The sequence below is a fragment of the Gossypium raimondii genome, chromosome 12, assembly GCF_025698545.1.
Source record: "Gossypium raimondii isolate GPD5lz chromosome 12, ASM2569854v1, whole genome shotgun sequence".
In the NCBI taxonomy this organism is placed as follows: Eukaryota; Viridiplantae; Streptophyta; class Magnoliopsida; order Malvales; family Malvaceae; genus Gossypium; species Gossypium raimondii.
Window position 1 is genome coordinate 14,007,388 of NC_068576.1, and position 20,017 is coordinate 14,027,404.

The 20,017-nt window shown below is 36.1% G+C and overlaps 1 protein-coding gene and 1 non-coding gene across 4 annotated transcripts; one reads left to right on the forward strand and one right to left on the reverse strand.

The window, feature by feature from the left end:
- Nucleotides 1–6,360: 6,360 nt before the first annotated feature.
- LOC128035766 (small nucleolar RNA R71) lies at nucleotides 6,361–6,466 on the reverse strand. The gene has a single exon (XR_008192315.1). It is a non-coding gene; the product is annotated as a small nucleolar RNA R71 (small nucleolar RNA).
- A 3,835-nt stretch (nucleotides 6,467–10,301) lies between these two features.
- On the forward strand, nucleotides 10,302–19,781 carry LOC105763359 (hypothetical protein). 3 transcript variants are annotated; one of them, XM_012581578.2, is made up of 8 exons: nucleotides 10,302–10,462; nucleotides 10,685–15,900; nucleotides 16,022–16,254; nucleotides 16,339–16,483; nucleotides 17,049–17,247; nucleotides 17,330–17,659; nucleotides 17,745–18,433; nucleotides 18,698–19,781. In XM_012581578.2, exons 2-8 carry the CDS (start codon nucleotides 10,786–10,788, stop codon nucleotides 19,358–19,360), a joined length of 7,374 nt encoding a protein of 2,457 aa, XP_012437032.1. In that variant the 5' UTR covers nucleotides 10,302–10,462; nucleotides 10,685–10,785; the 3' UTR covers nucleotides 19,361–19,781. The 3 variants fall into 3 exon arrangements, with proteins under 3 accessions (XP_012437032.1, XP_012437034.1, XP_012437033.1); XM_012581580.2 differs by having other exon boundaries at nucleotides 10,696–15,900; XM_012581579.2 differs by lacking the exon at nucleotides 10,302–10,462 and having other exon boundaries at nucleotides 10,555–15,900.
- The last annotated feature ends 236 nt before the right edge of the window (nucleotides 19,782–20,017 follow it).

Sequence of the window (20,017 nt, forward strand, 5' to 3'; positions counted from 1 at the left end):
AGTGGAGGGATTGATTGGACATGTGCAATTGAAGCTCAAATGATTTATAATTAAGTTCCAACTTTTCACCTATTAATTATAAACTCTTTTAGTCACGAAGTCATTTCACTATAGTATCATGATTGAGCTCTCCTCAACGGCATACCATTACGAAATGAACTCAATTAGTGCTCGTCCAATGACCTTGTCATAAGTGTGTTACCCTTATAGGATATCCTTAACCTCTTTAGGATAATATTCGTTCTCCCAATATGATTCTATTTTATCTCATGGTAATCATTACATATTTCTTCATGAAAAGTCAATTACTATCAAATAGTAATCAAGTTATCCATCACAAAGGCGAACGACCCATGGTCACGTTTACTTCTTATAAGCTATGCAATGCTAATGAAAGAATATCATTTACCCATGTCTAGGGTTATGAATTTCACTATTGTGAATGATGCTACATATTATAGAAGTCATACACCAAATATACCAGATTTCGGTTCCTTATCTCTTCAAACTCAGGATTTTAATTACATCAAAATATACGAGTAACGTATTCATAGTTCGTCATCCATTCAGGATTTAGGTATGCCACATTATGAATGTCACAAGTTTATAAAATCTTAAATGATTTAGGATCTATTCTTCTTGGGTCTAGTCCAATGTACTGTTAATCTAGTTAGTCACATATATGTCTTTATTTTCTATGAGTCATGTCACATCCCAAAAATCGGGTTAGTAGAATCAAGTTAGTAAATAGAGGGTTTGTGAATCAGAAACCAGAATTAAGTTAGATTGTTAAAATAAATAGGAATAAATAAAATAAAATATTAAAATAATTAGAATTAAAAGCCTAGGTTAAGAAATTAAAATTAGGTGTCTGAGAATTAATTTGCTTAAAATGGATTTTTAAAATAAGATCGGATTTGAAAATAAATTAGAAAATGAGTTTTAATTGGAAGCAGGGACTAATTTAAAAAGAGGAAGAAACTGGAGGTGGCCAAAAGGGCAATTGCCCAATTTTTAAAAATTAGTTGGCTATTTAAAGACCACCCATGTCTCTTCCCTCTTATTTCATCATCCACTCAAATTTCTATCTGAGGTTTCTCTCTCAAATTGATTCATCCTTTTTTATTTTCTACCCATTCAAACACAATTTTCTTCTTCAATTTTAAAGAAAATTCATCTTTTCTCCTTCAATTTCACCATTGTTCTAAGTACGTTTTAGCTCGAATTAGATCCTCAACCCATTGATTTATTCAAATTGACGTAACATTCTGACTTCTTATGATCAAACTAAATATGTTGTTATTTCAATTCGAGTTTTAATTGATTTAATCAAGATATTGATAGATCTAATGATTTTAAATCGATTTTTGGCTTGAAAATGATAAATCTCGTAATACCAAGCTAAGTTACTAATTTAAAGTTATTTTCAACTTATTTTGATCTAATTAAAAGGTTTCTAAACTTAATTTAATGAATCATTAATGAATTTTAAAGAATTGGATGTTTTCCCTTTTAATGTTCATACAAGCTTAATTTTCTAAAAAGTTAGATCTGAGTAATTTAATGAAATTGATTGTTTATATTTGTAATTAAATTATATTTATGATGTTTAAAACTTATTTAAGGTTTAGAAATGAGATTTGAGTGTTAAAACTTCTATTTTGGCAAAACTAGCCAATTTTCAATATTGTGAATGAGAAGCTGAGATTTGTGATTCTAGAGTGATTTGAATGTGCTTGTTGCTATTTTTAATTTATTTACATTTTTTTATGTGTATGTAAAGTGAAAAATCAATTGGGAGCTTTTTCAAGCAAGGACAAAGGCAAACAAAAAGCTTACTTGAGCTTTTGTCATTAAAGCAAAGGTTGCAAATGTGAGTGACCTGGTGTGCTATAATTAATGCACAAATCAAAGTGTTAAAGGGGAGCTTAGGTAGCCTAATCACCTATCCTAAGTTCCAAAAGTAAATTTTCTTGAGCTATGATACCTTGCAAATAAAGCTTACATGTGATGTGATGTGCTTAAGTGTGTAATGTGAGTATATGTGTTGAGTACATGTCCAAATATGCCTTATGATTAACTGGTTTTATGCACACACATATGACATGAAAGTGTATGTGGCTCAATGAGCAAAGTTATTGCACTTGAAAGTGCATTACATGACCATGTGATAAGTGTTTGATCATGATAAGCATGATAAGTGTAAGTGTGCATAAACCAGAAAATGAATGTGTAATATGGATATATTGGCCTTGTGATCTCTTGAAATAATTGTTTATAGTTGACATGCCATAGGATTTGAGTACTTATATATGTGTTTTGATATTGGAACATGTTGGAGGGATAAGGGAATGTGAGCTAAGCTTCATTCATGGGATATGTTTGGTGTGTTGGAGAGTGTTAGCTTAATGTTACACTTACATGGGACATGTTAGACTCTATGAGTTATTGGTGTGAGGGAGATCCGAGTATCTGATGTGCTGTATTTTTATACATATTTTATAATCACAAGATGCCAATGTATCAACATAATTAAATGATTAATGGTAATAAATGTTATGTGCTTTCTAGTCTTGTTTTAAACCTTTGATATTGTGGTTTATTGTAGCATCTTAAGCACTCACTAAGCTTGTTTAAGCTCACACTCTCTTATGTTTATTTCGCAGAGAAATAGCTTGTGTGGAGTGGTGAAGTGATCAAGCTTGTGATCCCAAGCCAAAGCAACTTAATTGTGTATGTGAGATGGTTGTTTTGGATAATAAAGGATAACAATGTGGGTTCATTTTAAGGGATTAGACTTTACTTTTGTTTTGGTTTGTAAATGGACATTCCATGGACTATTTAAGGACTTTTATAACTAGTTTTTTAATGCTTTCATTATTGGGATTGTGGCATTAATGATGCTAGATGAATGGCTAGGTTATATGTTAATTAGCATGCATGTGCCTTAGTTAATTGTGGTTATAAGTACTTAAATGACTGGATGAATGCTTGGAAAAATGAAAAATGTTAAGGTATGGACCTATACTGCACTTCAAATTTCCTTATATGCAAAGTTGGTATGTTGAGTAGATTGAATTGGGACTTTAGAAATGCATGCTAGCATAGATAATTTAATTGAATGTTGAAGTATGTTATTGTATGATTTAGTGTAAATGAGCATGATTTGTATGATGTATGTATGTCATATGACATGTTAGAATAGAGTAATGAGCATGAAAACACGAATTGGTATGTGTAATGGAGTGTCAAAGTGTCATATGCAAGTTGTTGTAATTTTTCTACAAATACTAAAATTGACGTTGTGACGAGCCATAAACGACATTACAAGTAGGGATCATCGTTAGGACGCCATTTATCACGTCATCAGGATGAAATCCCCTTTCCAAGCAATGCCTTGACGGGAATAATTGCTTCATCACAATGTGGTAGACCATGTTTCCTGGGCATGTTTTGTTATCTTTGCAATTTGACCCTAATTTTCGTATTATGTAATTGGAATCTTTAAACATGTTAAAATAATCTAAAAATATGCATGATTAAGTCATATGTGGTTAATTTCATAATTTTACTCTTAATTTTGTAATTTTTTTTAGATATTTTGCAAAACTTACGATTTAGTCCTTTAAACTTGGTTTTAAAATTAAACAAGATTTACTTATCATTTTGAACTGAAATTTTCAAATATGGTTTTAAAATAAGGTGTCTTAACTATAGGTAGGTTTAATGGGACAAATTACGGTTGTTCTGCACGGTAGTTGTAAAATGACATTTTTACCCCTATTCTTTTTTTTGTATTGTGATGGATGAAGCATGACTTAGGGTTATATGTTTATTCTTAATGGATAATTGAACAATATGCATGTATTGCGTGGTGTGAATGCTGGTTTCCATGGCATGTTTTGGTGGTCAGTAAGGAGAGTTACGTAAGTGGCTAATGTGACGTTCCGGATTCAAGTCAAACCCTCCTAGCTGAGTTTGAGATGCCACAAGTGATCTGCTCTAATGCCCAAGACAAAGCATCTCCCCAATTGGACTTGATAGTCGGCATATTAGTCTTTCAATTGGTTTGTTAGGTTCATCTACTAATATAAGTTGTCTTTCTATATTACGATCCGACCACGTAATACCTCTTAGTATTAGTTTAAACGTTAAACAACTAATAAGCAACATTTGCTTCCATTTTTCTTTGTGTACAAAAACCATATGAGGGAAATCATTGACCTACCACAAATCGTAGTGTGGTTTAGGTACTTTTCGACACTTAAGGAGCTTGTTTTCTAGCCATTTTAGTATCTTTTATTGCATTTTTATTTTTCTAAGCTTAGATTTATTTTATCGCAAAATAAGTTTTTTACGCAATATTTTGAGTTAGTTGATCCATTGGGCCAATACAAGCCTTAAGGTACTTTTAATAAGCTTCATTGAATGTGCAAGACACTTATTTTTAGGCCTAAAAGCATCAGCAACGAAAACGATAGTTAAGTTGTAACATAAAATTTCGGGGCCGCAACATAACCGAACCAATTCAAGAAGTAACATTTGAAGTTGTGTGTTGTGACACGCATAAGCCTATGTAATGACACAGGTCTGACGAAGGGAAAATTTCATTAAGGGTGTTTTCGTCCGCACAACCCATATTTAGTGTGATTAAGGCTTGTATTTGACCTAATTGAACAATTAACTTTGCCTATATATAGTTAAACATAGGTTAAGTTTGGGGAGCTTTTTGCTAAGCCATTTTTAAGGTTTAGTTAGTAGATTTAGGATTTTAATTTAGGTTTTATTTTCTCTTAAAAACATTTTTATTTCTTGTTCTTCGACTTGGATTCGATTGGAGTCCAAGTATTCATTCTTAAGTATTTTCATAATCTTCCTTTACGTTTCTCTTACAAATGGAAAAATCTCGCTAGCTGCTAAAAGATTTCGCGGATCCAAGCACATCCACTTAATCAACCGAATCAATTTCTATCATTCTCTCATTTTAATTTAATTTGTGTGTTTTGCATGATTAATTTAATTTTGATGAAGATGGTAATTGAATCGATGAGGGTTTCTTATACGAATTAGTTGGAATAAATTTATGTGTGCTTAAACTTTCGGATTGACGACCCTAGGAAGTAGTCTAGGCTAAACGAGGTCGAAAGATAAGTTTATTGATTAAATTGTAATTTATCATGGTAAAAAAAGTGAGATCGAAAGATAAGTGTGTATTGGTCGATTAATTAATTAGTAGAGGTCGAAAGGTAATATTGGTTAGTTAATAGCTAATTCATTAAAAAAAAACTCAAGTTCTGATTTTAATTACAATCATTGAATCGAGTTAATCTTCTGTCTGTTAATTGAGACTTTCTTCGTTGATTTATTTATTTCTAGTTATTTTATTTTATTTCATAATATTAATTTTAATATTCTTATTTACCGTAATATGATTTTTGGTGATTACTGTTTAGACTTATTACTATAGAAATAATTTTAAATTTAATCCATCCTCCATTGGGTACAGTCCTTAGAATACTTATCGGTATTCCGTTGTAACAATTTTATATTACAATTTGCCCTGTATACTTGCCGACACCACTGTTTAATTCCTTATCTTTTGTTGCAATATTTTCTATCCAAACATTAGCATGTGTGGCAGTGGTCAAGTTGTTGGCATCGTTGCCAGGGAGGTTTCAGCATTAAATTTAAATTTATTTTTTTGCAATTAGTAGGATAAATAGGAAAATTAAAAATTATAGATACGATTTTTTACTTTAGTTTTTTTTTCCATTTTTTGTTTGAATTTTGTTTACTAATTTTTATTTTTTTGTCTCTGATTTCAATTTATGACTCGAAGTGGAAGCACTTCAATCGAGCCACATATTAATTTGGAGCGATTTTTGAGACACAATCGTCAATTAATGCAAAACAATCCACTCGTGGTAGTTGACTTACCTCGGGGAAATCCACTTAAACCACAAGTACAAATCCGTGGAGAGTTACTTATGGCTTAAAGGACATTGCGTGATTATGCACTACCAACATTAGATGTCGTGCAAGATAGCATTGAAATACCAACAATCAACGCCAATAATTTTGAAATCAAGATGGATATAATTTAGATAATCCAAAACACCTTGCAGTTTCGAGGGAATATGATGGAGGATCCAAGCCAGCATCTAAAACGATTCCTCCAGTTGTGTGACACTTTCAAGTACAACGGGGTAACCAATGACTTCGTTTTCGGTTATTCCCTTTTTTCCTTATGTGACAACGTCGCTAATTGGTTAAACTCTTTAGAAATAGATACCATAACCACGTGGGACAATCTTGCAAGAAAATTTATGCACAAACTTTTCCCCATAAGCTGAAGCATCCAGCTCAGACGTGATATCACACATTTCAAGTAATTAAAAGGTGAAAAATTGTAGGAGGCTTGGGATCAATTTAAGTCACTATTGAGGAAGTGTCCCCATCATGGAATGGAAAAATGGCTTAAATTGAAAATATTCTACAATGGTTTGGATAGTAGTTTGAGGTCCAGATTGGGTGGTGCATTCGGAGGAGCCTTGATGAACCACACATATGAGCGAGCCTATCAGATAATTGACAACTTGGCGATGAACTCATATATGTGGCCCAACAAGAGGTTCATTTACAACCCAAAACCATCAACGACAAAAGCTACCCAAAAGGTTGATGCATACCAAAATAAATTTGGAAAAGTTGAATTGTTTGGAAGCAACAACTAAAGCAACCATGACGGAGCCAACTCAAAGCCGTGGAAAAAATTTGGAAAACCAACTAGATGACGTGAATATGTGGGTAATAGGGGTGGAACTCCTTATTCGAAAGCGTACAATTTCATTGGAAGGATCACCCAAACCTAAGTTGGGGAGGTAACCAATGAGGTGGAAACTTAGTACAACCGAGCAAATCCTCTATACCAACCTCCACACTTGCAACGATCTCAGGATAGATCCATGGGGAATGACCATACTGTATGTGGTCAATGTCTAGATCGAATAGTAGGAGAAATGCAATCAATGAAAACAGATATCCAACAGGTATAGTCTGAGTGTACCTTAACCCTTAACACATTAACTGATCTAAAGGACCAAATGAGCCAGATGTAAACATCTGATTTAATATGATTTAACTATACTAATTTATACATAGTACCAACTAGAGGAAAATGCAATAGTTTTCTAATACAAAACCCTTACCCAATATAATATATTTAATTAATAGTCTTCTTATCTTCATTCTCAATATGATATCTGTTACAACGTATATCCTTTTAAAACAAAATAATTTATTTGAGAATAACTAGAATATAGTGCATTAATTATTACTTTGTTTCTTGAATAACAATGTAATAGTTCTTCTAGAGCCCTCAATTAATTTTGTACTATGAGTTAACATGTTCCATTACAACATTGAATATAGGAAACAATATATTAGCTCTTTTGGAGCCTTAAATTAATTATTACCACCAAAGATTGGTTCATTCATTACCAAACAAGAAAATGTTTTTTTATCCTAATGATAGTATGCATTATTGTATTGTCTACGGGACATATGTTTTCCTTTCTTTTAAGGAATATTAATTAAATAATAAAAATTCAAGTATATGTAGGTACATAACCAACAACTTTTCATAAACTGTTTCTCTTCTTTGAAGGGTTATATTGAGAACTCTTGTTCTATTATTTATCTCTATATTTTCACTTCTAGTGGTGAGAAGAATTATTATTAATAAGAAATCCAATGATTAAGTAATTAGTGCCACAATCCATAAAAAGGATGCAAGTCATACTTAGGGTGGGTTTGGATGGGCGATTGGGTGCGGTACGGTGCAGTGCAGTGCGTTTAGCTTACTTTTTGTCTCACTCTACAGTATCGTTACAGTATCTAATCTCATCGTCACCGCTGTTTTTACACTAACAGCAGGTAAACACATTGCCCATCCAAACTCACCCTTAATGTTTAGGCATACTATAGGTAAACAACCAATGACCTTTCATACCATATCGACAACAAAATTTATCTTCACTCATTATAGGGTTTTCTTAGGAATTCTTATTCTATTCTTATTTATCTTCATTTTTCCACTTTTGGTGGTGAGAAGAATTAGTATGACGATTCCTCTTAAGATTATTATATAGCCACTTACTACATCCATGTCAAATAGTACGTCTTTATATATTGTTACATTCACTTCAAGAACGGAGCAAATCTAATATGACGAGTTTTATGGTTTTTCATTTAATAGCTTCTTATTTAATAGTTCATTTGAAGCATAAAAATTGAAAAGTTTTTTCTAACAAATCCTCATCAATAATATTCTCCTCACATAATTTTAATTAAGAACTCAATATTTTAGAGTTATACTTACTCACGCTTTAAAATATTACAACTTTAGGTGCATTCAACCGTAATGAGATTTAGATAGAATTATCATATTATGTTACTCATATATTTCTTTTAAAATATTTCACAATTCAAGTTGATCTTTTACAATCAAATATTTTGCTTTCAACCTTTTATGGAATGATGACAAAACTTATATTTGAGTTGACAATCAATATATATTTAAACAAAAACATTTGATAAGAAAATAATATGTAATCAAATATAAAGAAACATGATATTAATATATCCTACAAAAACCCATTCTTTTAAAATATTAATAAATAAGAAAATAGTTTTCGACTTTTTTTCCAAATATTATACGACATTAGAAAATCTTTTGAAAATAATATATTACAAAGGATTATTGGTAAACTTTATAAACCCATCAATATTTAATAATCTAACTCACTAATTCAATTAGATTTAAAACAAACAAATAATAATCACATTATATCTCAATTAAAAAACATCAAGCTCCTTATTAATCTAAAATTTGTCTAATAAGGGCTTATTTAGTAGTGCTTAAAAAATATTTTTGGCTTAAAAACACTTTTAGAAGAAAAGTTGTACTAAACAAGTTGTTTTTACTTAAATTTTTGCTTTTCAAAAGCACTTTTGAGAAGGAGAAGCTAAAATTTTAGTTTTTCCTCTCCCAAAAGCACTTTTGGTATTTAATTATTTTTACCCTCCAATAACATAGTACTCTCCTTCTTTTTTCTTGATGTTTAATTACAAATGTGTTAAAATCATTAATTAAAAATAAAAAGTATTTTTAAAATAATTAATATCTAATTACAAATATTTAATGGATATATTTAAATATTTAAAATATAGTTTATATATTCTAATTAAATTTTATAAATAATTAATATTTATTACTTAAAATATTTAAAATTTATATTTCATATATTAAAATATTAACAATAAGTTATAATAAATTCTTTTATATTCTTACTAAAATATAATTATATTAATTAATTTGAACATTATTTAAATGCATATTTATTACTTGATAATAACATGTCTAAAATGAACATTTTATTTTTCAAAATCACTTTTGACAAAGAATGTTAAGCATTCAAATATTAGACTAAACTTTTCAAAATTATTTCTCAAAATACTTTTTAAAAGTACTCTTCAAAAACATTGCTAAATTAGCTATAAATTCAAAATTAAGAACCAAACTCAATGTTGAGATTAAATCTTTCAATATCCTTAATAAAGAAATAAAACAAATTAATCATAGAATAAAAAAATCTCAATATAAAACATTAAATAAATATTTCCTATAAATATCTGCATAACTTCAATATTTTCCCGATAATTTTATTTTCTTTCTTCTATGCAAGAGGAAACTTAATTTATAAATATCTTGGTATATAACCTTAAAGATCTTAATAGAGCCAAGTGGTTGAAGTTAATTAAAATATTCTTTAAGGTGAATTTTATTTCTGTTCTTCAACCTCCCACATGAGATTAGAAAAAATAATGAAAGAAGCAATTGGGGGTGCACATCTTTTGGAGGTGGCGATTTAAAAAAAAAAAAAGAAAATTGGATAAAGCAAAAGAGAAATAAAATGAATAAGAATATCTATAATTTTTCCTAAGTTTATATTTATATATAAAAATATAAAAAATAAAATTTATTTCTAATGAATATTTATAATAGTAATAAATATATATATATTTAAAGAATAAAAACAAGTAGATAGAATTGCCATAGTCTATAACTCTTATCTCAAGGTAAAAAACAGAACTCTTACCAAACAACCAAAATTATAATCTAGGGTAAGAAGTACAAGCAGTGTTAAAAAAAAGAGAGAGTACATCTACAGTTCTAGACTTTCAAAGGGGCTAAAAACATGTAAAACCAAATAATTGGGGCAGAAAATATGAATAAACATATATAGAGGGGAGCAAAACAAATACACATTCCTTTTTTATTTTTTTCTTCTCTCTTCCTTTTTAACTCCTTTCTCATTTCTCCTATTCTAATTCTTCTCTCGCTCTCTGGTTTTGGAGTGCGCACGTTAGCCTCCATTGTCTCTATCCTACACACCCGGAGGTAAGTCCTAAACCTACGCTTCATTTTCTCCCTCCCCCCCCCCCCCCGTTTTTTTTTAATTAAAGTGAAATATAGAAATCAGCATACAAAACCGAAACCCTAATTAGAAAGTAGAATAAAACTTTCGAGCCATTTCCCCCCTTCCCATTTCGTAGTTACAGTGAGATTGATCTGTTTTGTTATTCTTTTTTATTTTGTGTTTCTTATAATTATTTTAATTAGGGAATATTCAGGGAGGCGAAATCTAGGGTTAGGACTTTGATGCTTTGGCGGGGATCATCGGGATCCGTTAAACGGGTTAGCAGTTCGGGTCGGACCCTCCCATGGCAAATTCCGGTGGCGGGAATAAGTTTGTTTCAGTCAATCTGAACAAGTCTTATGGCCAACAACCATCTAAGCAGCACTACCATTCACCTCATTCGGGTTCCTATGTCTCAAATCGCACACGAACTGGTGCTGGCAGTGGAGGAATGGTGGTTCTTTCGCGTCCTCGTAGCTCTCAAAAGACTGGGTCCAAGTTATCTGTTCCACCCCCCTTGAATTTACCATCCTTGCGAAAGGAACATGAGCGATTTGATTCGTTGGGATCCAGCGGTGTGCCTGCCAGTGGAGGCGTTTCCGTCACTGGGCCAAGGCCTGGTTCGTCCGGAATGGGATGGGCTAAACCCGGTTCAGTTGCTTGGCAGGAGAAAGAAGGGTTGGTTGGTGGTGATGATCACGTGAATGACAGGGTTGGTCGTTTGAATGCTGATGATGGGATGACTAAGGCAAGTAGTGGTGTTTATATGCCGCCTTCTGTTAGGTCAGGGTCTACTTCCTCCACGTCTGCTTCAGCGATAGGTTTTCCGCCTTTGGATAAAGCTACAGTTTTGAAGAGAGAGGAATTTCCTTCATTGCAAGCAGCATTACCTGTTGTATCAGGGGCTGAAAGGAAACAGACAGATGGTTTGAATCAGAAGCAGAAGCAATTGGCGATGGCAGGGCAGGAGTTGTCCGATAAGCATGGGGACAGATCACAATCAATTACAGTTATTGATATGCTTCCTCAATTGCAGTCGGGGAGAATTGCCGTTGACAATGGATTGAGTGAGAATGGTGGAGAAGCTCGTAGTACAAGTGGTTCTCGTTTATTAGAACAAGGCAGGAAGCAGGATGAGTACTTCCCGGGGCCACTTCCTTTGGTTAGTTTGAATCCAAGATCTGATTGGGCTGATGATGAGCGTGATACAGGTCATGTTTCGGACCACAGGAGGGATCAGGGCTATTCGAAAACTGAAGCGTACTGGGATAGAGATTTCAATATGCCAAGAGCTGGTGTACTTCCACATAAACCAGCTCATGGTCTTTTTGACAGGAGGGGACTGCATGACAATGATACTGGAAGAACACTTTCCAGTGAAGTCGCTAAATTGGACCCTTATGGCATGGATGCAAAACTACCAAGTAGAGAAGGGCGGGAAGGAAATGCATGGAGAGCATCTTCTCCTCTTCCTAAAGATGGAATTGGGTCTCAAGAGATTGCAAGAGACAGAAATAGTGTTGGCACAAGGCCTTCAAGTATGAACAGAGAAAAGGAAAATAAGTACATTTCATCACCTTTCCGGGACAATGCTCAGGGTGATAATGGAAGGAGGGATTTGGGTTATGGAAACGGAGGAAGACAAGCTTGGAACAATTCAGCAGATTCTTTTAGTAGTAGAGGGTCAGAGAGGAATACAAGGGAGCGTTATGGCAATGAACAATACAATAGACACAAAGGTGATGCTTTCCAGAACAGTTTTTTATCAAAACCATCTTTTCCTTTGGGTGGTAAAGCACTTCCTGTTAATGATCCTATACTAAATTTCAGTAGAGAAAAACGTCCTTTGTCCAAGAATGAAAAATCTTATCTAGAAGATCCATTGATGAAGGACTTTGGGGCTACGAGATTTGATGGATGGGATCCTTTTTCTGCAAACCTTGTCGGGGTTGTTAAGAGGAAGAAAGACACAGTTAAACAAACTGATTTTCATGACCCTGTCAGGGAATCATTTGAGGCTGAACTTGAGAGAGTGCAGAAAATGCAGGAACAAGAGAGGCAGCGAATTATTGAGGAACAGGAGAGAGCATTGGAGCAAGCTCGTAGAGAAGAAGAGGAGAGACTTCGGTTGGCAAGGGAACAAGAAGAGCAGCAGAGAAGGTTAGAAGAAGAGGCTAGGGAAGCTGCATGGAGAGCTGAACAAGAGAGGTTGGAAGCTTTGCGAAGGGCAGAAGAACAGAGAATAGCCAGAGAAGAGGAAAAACGCAGGATAGTTATGGAGGAGGAAAGAAGAAAACAGGCTGCTAAACAAAAACTCATTGAGTTGGAAGAAAGGATTGCCAAGAGGCAGGCTGAAGGAGTGAAGGGTGGTAATAATTTTTCTACCGGAGTGGATGAGAAATTACCAGGGATGGCCAAAGAAAGAGATGTATCAAAGGCAACAGGTGTTGGTGATTGGGAAAATGGTGAAAGGATGGTGGAAAGAATCACAACTTCAGCTTCCTCTGATTCTTCTGGTCTGAATAGATCCTTTGAGCTGACTTCCAGGCCTAACTTCTCTAATGCTTCTTCTTCATTCTCAGATAGAGATAAGCCCTATAATTCTTGGAGGAGAGATGTATTTGAGTACGGAAACAGTTCAGCCTTCACCGGGCAGGAGACAGAGAATGGTCACCATAGCCCCAGGCAAGATGTATCTGCCGGAAGTAGGCCATATTCAAGGAAAGAGTTTCAGGGTGCACCTCCATACATGTCTTCTAGGCCTCACTATAGAGCAGGGGTTTCCGAAACTAGTTTAGATAATTTTGGTCAGCCAAAAGGTCAGAGGTGGAATGTTTCTGGGGCTGGTGTTGATCATTATGGTAGAAGTGCTGAGTTTGGATCTGAATATCATGAGAATCTTTCTGATAATTATGGTGATGTGACATGGGGGCAGCGATCTCGTGGTAATATTTATCCGCCTTACCCTGAAAGATTCTATCACAACCCTGAGGATGATGGGCTTTATTCCTTTGGGAGGTCAAGGTATTCTGTGAGGCAGCCTCGCGTTTTACCTCCTCCATCTTTGTCCCCAATGCAGAAATCCTCGTATAGAGGTGAGAATGAGCATCCTGGTCCATCAACTTTTCTAGAAAATGAGATACAGTACAATCAGGCAACAAGATGTGGATCTAGCATGGAGAACGTTTATGATGATGGGCAGCAAGATGATCTTGGACATCATGGAATTATAGATAATCAGCGTTGTAATACTGATAATGAGGCTCAGAAATTGGATGGCAATGCCACAAGGTGTGACTCTCAGTCATCTCTGTCTGTTTCAAGCCCTCCTGATTCTCCAGTTCATCTATCTCATGATGATTTGGATGAATCTGGAGGTTCTACAGTGTTATCAGCTGAAGAGAATAAAGAGGTCAACTTGTCAAGGCCAGAAATAGAACCGCTAGTGTTACCTACTGAAGCTGGGAAACAGGATGTCCGGACTGCATCAAGTTCTATTTCTGCTGGTGATGATGAGGAATGGACTGTTGATAACAATGAACAGTTGCAGGAGCAAGAAGAATATGACGAGGATGAAGATGGATACCAGGAAGAAGATGAAGTGCATGAAGGAGATGACGGCAATATTGACCTGACTCGAGAGTTAGACGAATTGCATCTAGAGGATAAGGAGACCCCTGACATGATGGACAACTTGGTCTTAGGCTTCAATGAGGGGGTTGAGGTTGGCATGCCAAATGATGAATTTGAAAGAAGTTCAAGGAAGGACTCTTCGTATGCAATAAAACAGATTCCTATTGGCCCTCTTGAAGAAAATATATCTTTGGACGGTATGCATAGTGATACAAAAATCCTTCAGTCCATGGATGCTCCTTGTCAAGAGGGTTTAGATAGTTCTTCTAGAATCTTTCAAGAAACTGAGAACGAAGTGCAGGATCTAGTTATTCAGCCTAATACCTCTCTGCAAGCAGCAGCAGCATCTAAGCTCATTGATCATGTGGATGTTACTGGTGGCAGTGGTATGTCGACAGAGCATAATCTCCCCGACTCTGTCAACACGGCTTCTCATTCATCTTCTAGTCAGAGTAGCTTGCCTACCACTTCTGTTCCTAATCACACTGAAGTACCTGTTAAGCTCCAATTTGGACTGTTTTCAGGTCCTTCTTTAATACCATCTCCAGTTCCGGCCATACAAATTGGTTCCATACAGATGCCTCTTCATCTGCATCCTCCGGTTTGCCCTCCATCCCTCACCCAAATGCACCCAACACAGCCTCCTCTCTTTCAGTTTGGTCAGTTGAGGTATACATCTCCAATTTCCCAGGGAGTGCTGCCTTTGGCTCCTCAATCTGTGTCTTTTGTCCAGCCAAATGTTCGAGGCAACTTCTCCCTTAACTTGAACCCTGGAGTTCCTCTGCCTGTTCAGCCCAGTCAAGACACTTCTGGGCTTAATATGATGAAAAGTGAAGTTTCATCTCCTTTGGATAACCAGTCAGGGCTTCCAAGGTCCTTGGATTTATCACAAGGGAATGTGTTGAATGAGGGAAGTTCCACACCAGCCGGGGAAAGCAGAAAAAGTGTTGTGGCACAGCATGGTAATGTTGAGATATCAAATATTGGTGATAATGCAGCTAGGTCTGAGTCAGGTTTCTCTTCGGAAGACCAGGGGCACAAGAATTCTGTTCATAGAAACTTCAAAGCATTGTCAAATAAACACTCAGAAGGTGAACTTCAAACTGTTCTGACATCATCTCACTTAGCTGCAAAAGAGAAAGATATAAGTGGATTAAGGGGCCAAACTTATGGTATTAGGGGAAAAAAGTATGTCTTTACGGTTAAAGGTTCTAACTCAAGATCAGCTTTTCTGGCTTCCGAGGCCTCTCACCAAGACTCTAGTGGATATCAAAGGAGGCCTCGACGAGCTCGAGCAGAGTTTAGGATTAGGGAAAATTCTGAAAAGAAGCACTCTTCTGGAATGGTTTCTTCGGACCACCCTAATCAAGTGTTGCCAAACTCAAGTACCAATGGAAGGGGTACTGGATTTTCTGCAAGAAATAGGATGAGGAAAGTTGTGGTGAATAAGTCAAAACAGACAATTGAATTTGAATGCTCAAATTCAGCTCCAAGCAGTTCCCAGGAGATAGATTCTGGAAACAGGAATGAAAAGGGATTGGGAAAAGATTCTTTGATGAGGATTCAGAATATCCCACATTCTGGGAAAGGTAATCTTAAGAGGAATATTGAGGAAGATGTGGATGCTCCTCTGCAAAGCGGCATAGTGCGTGTTTATGAGCAGCCTGGAATAGAAGCAGCCGGTGATGAAGATGATTTCATTGAGGTCAGATCAAAGAGGCAAGTGCTGAATGACAGGCGTGAGCAGAGAGAAAAAGAAATCAAAGCTAAGTCTCGGGTTGCAAAGGTTGTAATGAACTTTGAACTGAACTCTTTTCTTCACTTGACAATAACATGTGTTTTTGCTTTGTTTTTTCTGGTCCAGTGCAATAAGACCAAGGTTAATATCATTTATTCATTTCTGACAGCCACCAAGAAAACTTCGTTCAATCCCACAAAGCTCAAATAGAAATTCTGCTTCAGCAAGTGGAGTAATGAACAATGTTCGCTCTGATCTTGTTACCACTGAAGGACGAAATCTGGCAAATAGTGAACTATCAGCTGCATTCAGTGCAACTATAGTATCCCAGCCCTTGGCTCCAATCGGTACTCCTGCGACTAAAACTGATGCGCAGGCTGATATAAGAACGCAGGCAGTGAAGTATACACCTCTCTTAAAAATAATTAATGCACCTTCAAAAAAAAAATATTCATACAGATTGCTGACTCTGATGATTTTCTACAGGTCACTCCATACAAGCTCCCTTCAAGCCACCTCAGGTGGTGGACAAAGCCTGGTATCAGGATTGATGTTTGAGAGCAAGAATAAGATTTTTGACAATGTTCAGGCATCTTTGGGTTCGTGGGGTAATTCATGCATTAATCAAAAGGTATGCATAACCGCATTTACTGACTTGTTAACTACTACTAGTTTAACTTTGCCATTTGTTTCTAGTAGATCTGCAAGACTCATAGGTTCTGGTGCTTACTGGTTTTGCCCTTTTGTGCATCTTCACATTGGTTTCCACCGGTCCTTTTTTTTGCCACATTTTTACTTCTATCTAACAATGTAGCTTCTGGTGCCTTTGTTGTCTTTATCTTTGGAATCAGGTTGATTTACATACATGACACGTAAACATGCTCAGCTCTTACTTTAATTGGTTGCTTTCTTTCTCAGATTTTCTTCAACATGTTTAGCTTGGACTAGAGTTCAGTATGTATTGTGCTCTGATTTATCTTTTTGTACATGTTTAGCATTACTTTATATTCTGCATTCTAGATTGATCATGATTGAACTGTTTTAGGCTTGTTAATCTGAGTTTTATTTATTTATTTATGCTTTTAGTTTGAGTGTATTCTAAATTTCCGTACTTGTGGATGCTGATACTCTTTCTTCTAATATGATTGGACAATAAATCTGTGCAAGTCTGAAACTGATTTGGTTAAATCTTATAGGTGATGACATTGACACAGACCCAACTTGATGATGCTATGAAGCCTGTTCAGTTCGATACTTGTGCTCCTGCTGGAGATAGCAATAGCTCAGTTACTGACCCCAGTATGCCATCATCATCCTTATTATTGAAGGACAAGTCCTTTTCTTCTGCTGCAAGTCCAATAAATTCTTTGCTTGCTGGGGAGAAAATTCAATTTGGTTGGTTCATTCTTTCTGATATCATTTACATTCTTGGAATTACCATTGCCCTGTATCTAAAGGATATCTTTGCTTTCTACAGGAGCAGTTACATCACCTACAGTTATTCCTCCTAGCAGCCGTGCTGTTTCACATGGGATCGGCCCTCCAGGTCCATCTAGATCAGAAATCCAAATCCCTCGCAATCTTTCTGCAGCCGAGAATGATTGCACCCTTTTCTTTGAAAAAGAAAAACACCCAGTTGAATCTTGTGTTCATATGGAAGACTGTGAAGCTGAAGCAGCTGCTTCAGCTGTTGCTGTTGCTGCCATAACTAGTGATGAGATTGTGGGGAATGGGATGAGTACTTGCATCGTTTCTGCTTCAGATAATAAAGGCTTTGGAGCTGCAGCTATTGATGTTATTAATACAGGTGGATCTGCAATCACTGTAGGATCCCTGTATGTTTTACTTGTGTGGAGGTTAACTTGTGTTGCCTTTTTCTCATTATTTTGCAGGTGATGGTGGTCAGAAGTTAGCAAGCCAATCAAAGGCTGAAGAGTCTCTCAGTGTTTCTCTTCCTGCAGATCTTTCTGTTGAGAACCCACCAATTTCTTTATGGCCGCCTTTACCTAGTCCACAGAATTCTTCAAGCCAGATAATTTCTCATTTTCCTGGAGGCCCTCCTTCGCACTTCCCCTTCTATGACATGAATCCCATGATGGGGGGTCCAATCTTTGCCTTTGGACCACATGAGGAATCATCGTCTACCCAATCGCAGTCCCAGAAGAGTAGCACACCAGCTTCAGGTCCCTTAGGGACCTGGCAACAATGCCATTCTGGAGTAGATTCATTCTATGGTCCTCCAACGGGATTCACAGGCCATTTTATCACCCCACCTGGAGGTATCCCTGGGGTTCAAGGCCCACCACATATGGTTGTGTACAACCATTTTGCTCCAGTCGGACAGTTTGGACTTAGTTTCATGGGTACAACCTACATCCCATCTGGAAAACAACCTGATTGGAAGCACAACCCTGCTTCCTCTGCAGTCGGTGAAGGTGATGTGAACAATTTGAATATGGCTACTTCGCAGGGTAATTCTAGCAACATACCTGCTCAAATGCAGCATCTTCCCCCTGGCCCTGGGTCACCTCTTCTGCCCATAGCATCTCCACTCGCTATGTTTGATGTTTCTCCTTTCCAGGTAAAAGTCTTCCAAATTTACTTGTTTATAGAATATTAAATTGTTTACTTGAAAGTGAGTACCTATATGGATTTTCTAGATGTAGTCATCAATGCTTTTAAACTGGATTTTTTTGAGGTTTATTGCTGGATGATTAGAATTATCGTTATTGGATTATTTGACAGTTTCACTACCACCCCCGTGCCGTCTTTGCTTCTCCCTTTTTTGCTTTCCTCGGTTTTTCCTCTGATCTAACTAATGCTTATCTTGGAACTCTTCCTTCAGTCCACCTCAGATGTGTCTGTCCAAGCTCGTTGGTCTCCTGTTCCTGCTTCACCTATGCAGTCTGCTACACCATCAATCCCATTGCAGCAACAGGCAGAAGGTGTACTACATTCTCAGTTCAGCCAGGGGCCTCCTTTGGACCAGTCATTGACTAACAATAGGTTCCCAGAGTCCCGAACATCAACATCCTCTGACTGCTCTAGGAAATTTCCTGTGGCAACAGATGCAACCATAACCCAGTTGCCTGATGAACTAGGGTTGGTGGAACCATCTAGCTCCTCCACCATTCCTGCTGCTTCAGCACCACAAGATGCTAAGAGCCCGTCCCTCATCAAAGTTGCTGATGCTGCCAAGAATGATGTCCTAAATAATGATGGTATTAAAAGTAGTGGGCATAGCACAAATTCTGCGTTGAAGTCTGTTCAGTCTTCTTCCCAGCAAAAGAATATATCTTCTCAGCATTACGGGAACTCTTCCTGGTATAATCATCCGAGAGGGAATGCAATCTCGCAAAAGAATGGGTCAGGTGAATGGACCCATCGTAGAATGGGTTTCCAAGTAAGGAACCAATCGATGGGTGGAGACAAGAACTTTCCCACTTCAAAGATGAAGCAAATTTATGTGGCTAAACAGACCAATAATGGCACGTCAACATCGTCATGATGATAGGAAAATAAAGCTTCTCGGACTTGATAGGGAAGCATTTCTTTTCACCAAATGCAAAATTTTTGTTGTATCGCTTGTACTGGTGAGTGGTTTTGGAACTTTATATATCCGCTGGTTTTTTCTGATTGGAGTTTGCACAAGTGGTGTTGGTGAATAGCAGTTTTGGTATTGGTTTTTGGGTTACTATGTAGGAAGAAATGGGGTGTAGTTGGGGGTTCAGTTGGGCCTTTGCTAGAAGACTATGCAGTGGTTTTTGTGTGAAGGAGCTGGATGAGCCCCGTCACTCTTTTATGTTCCACTTTGTTATGGTGCGTAAATGTCTTTGGGATTTGATCATTTATTATGAAGGATCCAGCTGATATATTTTTTTTATCTTACTAATGATATAAAAAATTAAATATAATATGGGCCTTGGGTATATGACGTCTATGAATTCCCCATTTGGAGGGTAAGTTCAATGTTAGATACATGTTTCTTGTGCCTCATAATCAAAGCTGCCCTTTGTAGTCTTAGGGACTACATCATACACGCTTTGTGATATAAGAGTTCCATTTCATTGTAACACGACTCTTTTACGATTTAATTGCTAACAATTTTTTTAAAAGTTCATTATAATAATTATCTTGTTATTATTATATTAAAATATGTTGAAAT

Excerpts from the sequence above, each read along its gene's own strand:
- LOC105763359 (XM_012581578.2), top strand. The coding sequence starts at position 10,786 with ATGGCAAATTCCGGTGGCGGGAATAAGTTTGTTTCAGTCAATCTGAAC. Across the intron at positions 15,901-16,021 it reads CTAAGTCTCGGGTTGCAAAG|CCACCAAGAAAACTTCGTTC; the intron begins GTTGTAATGAAC and ends CATTTCTGACAG. Across the intron at positions 16,255-16,338 it reads ATAAGAACGCAGGCAGTGAA|GTCACTCCATACAAGCTCCC; the intron begins GTATACACCTCT and ends GATTTTCTACAG.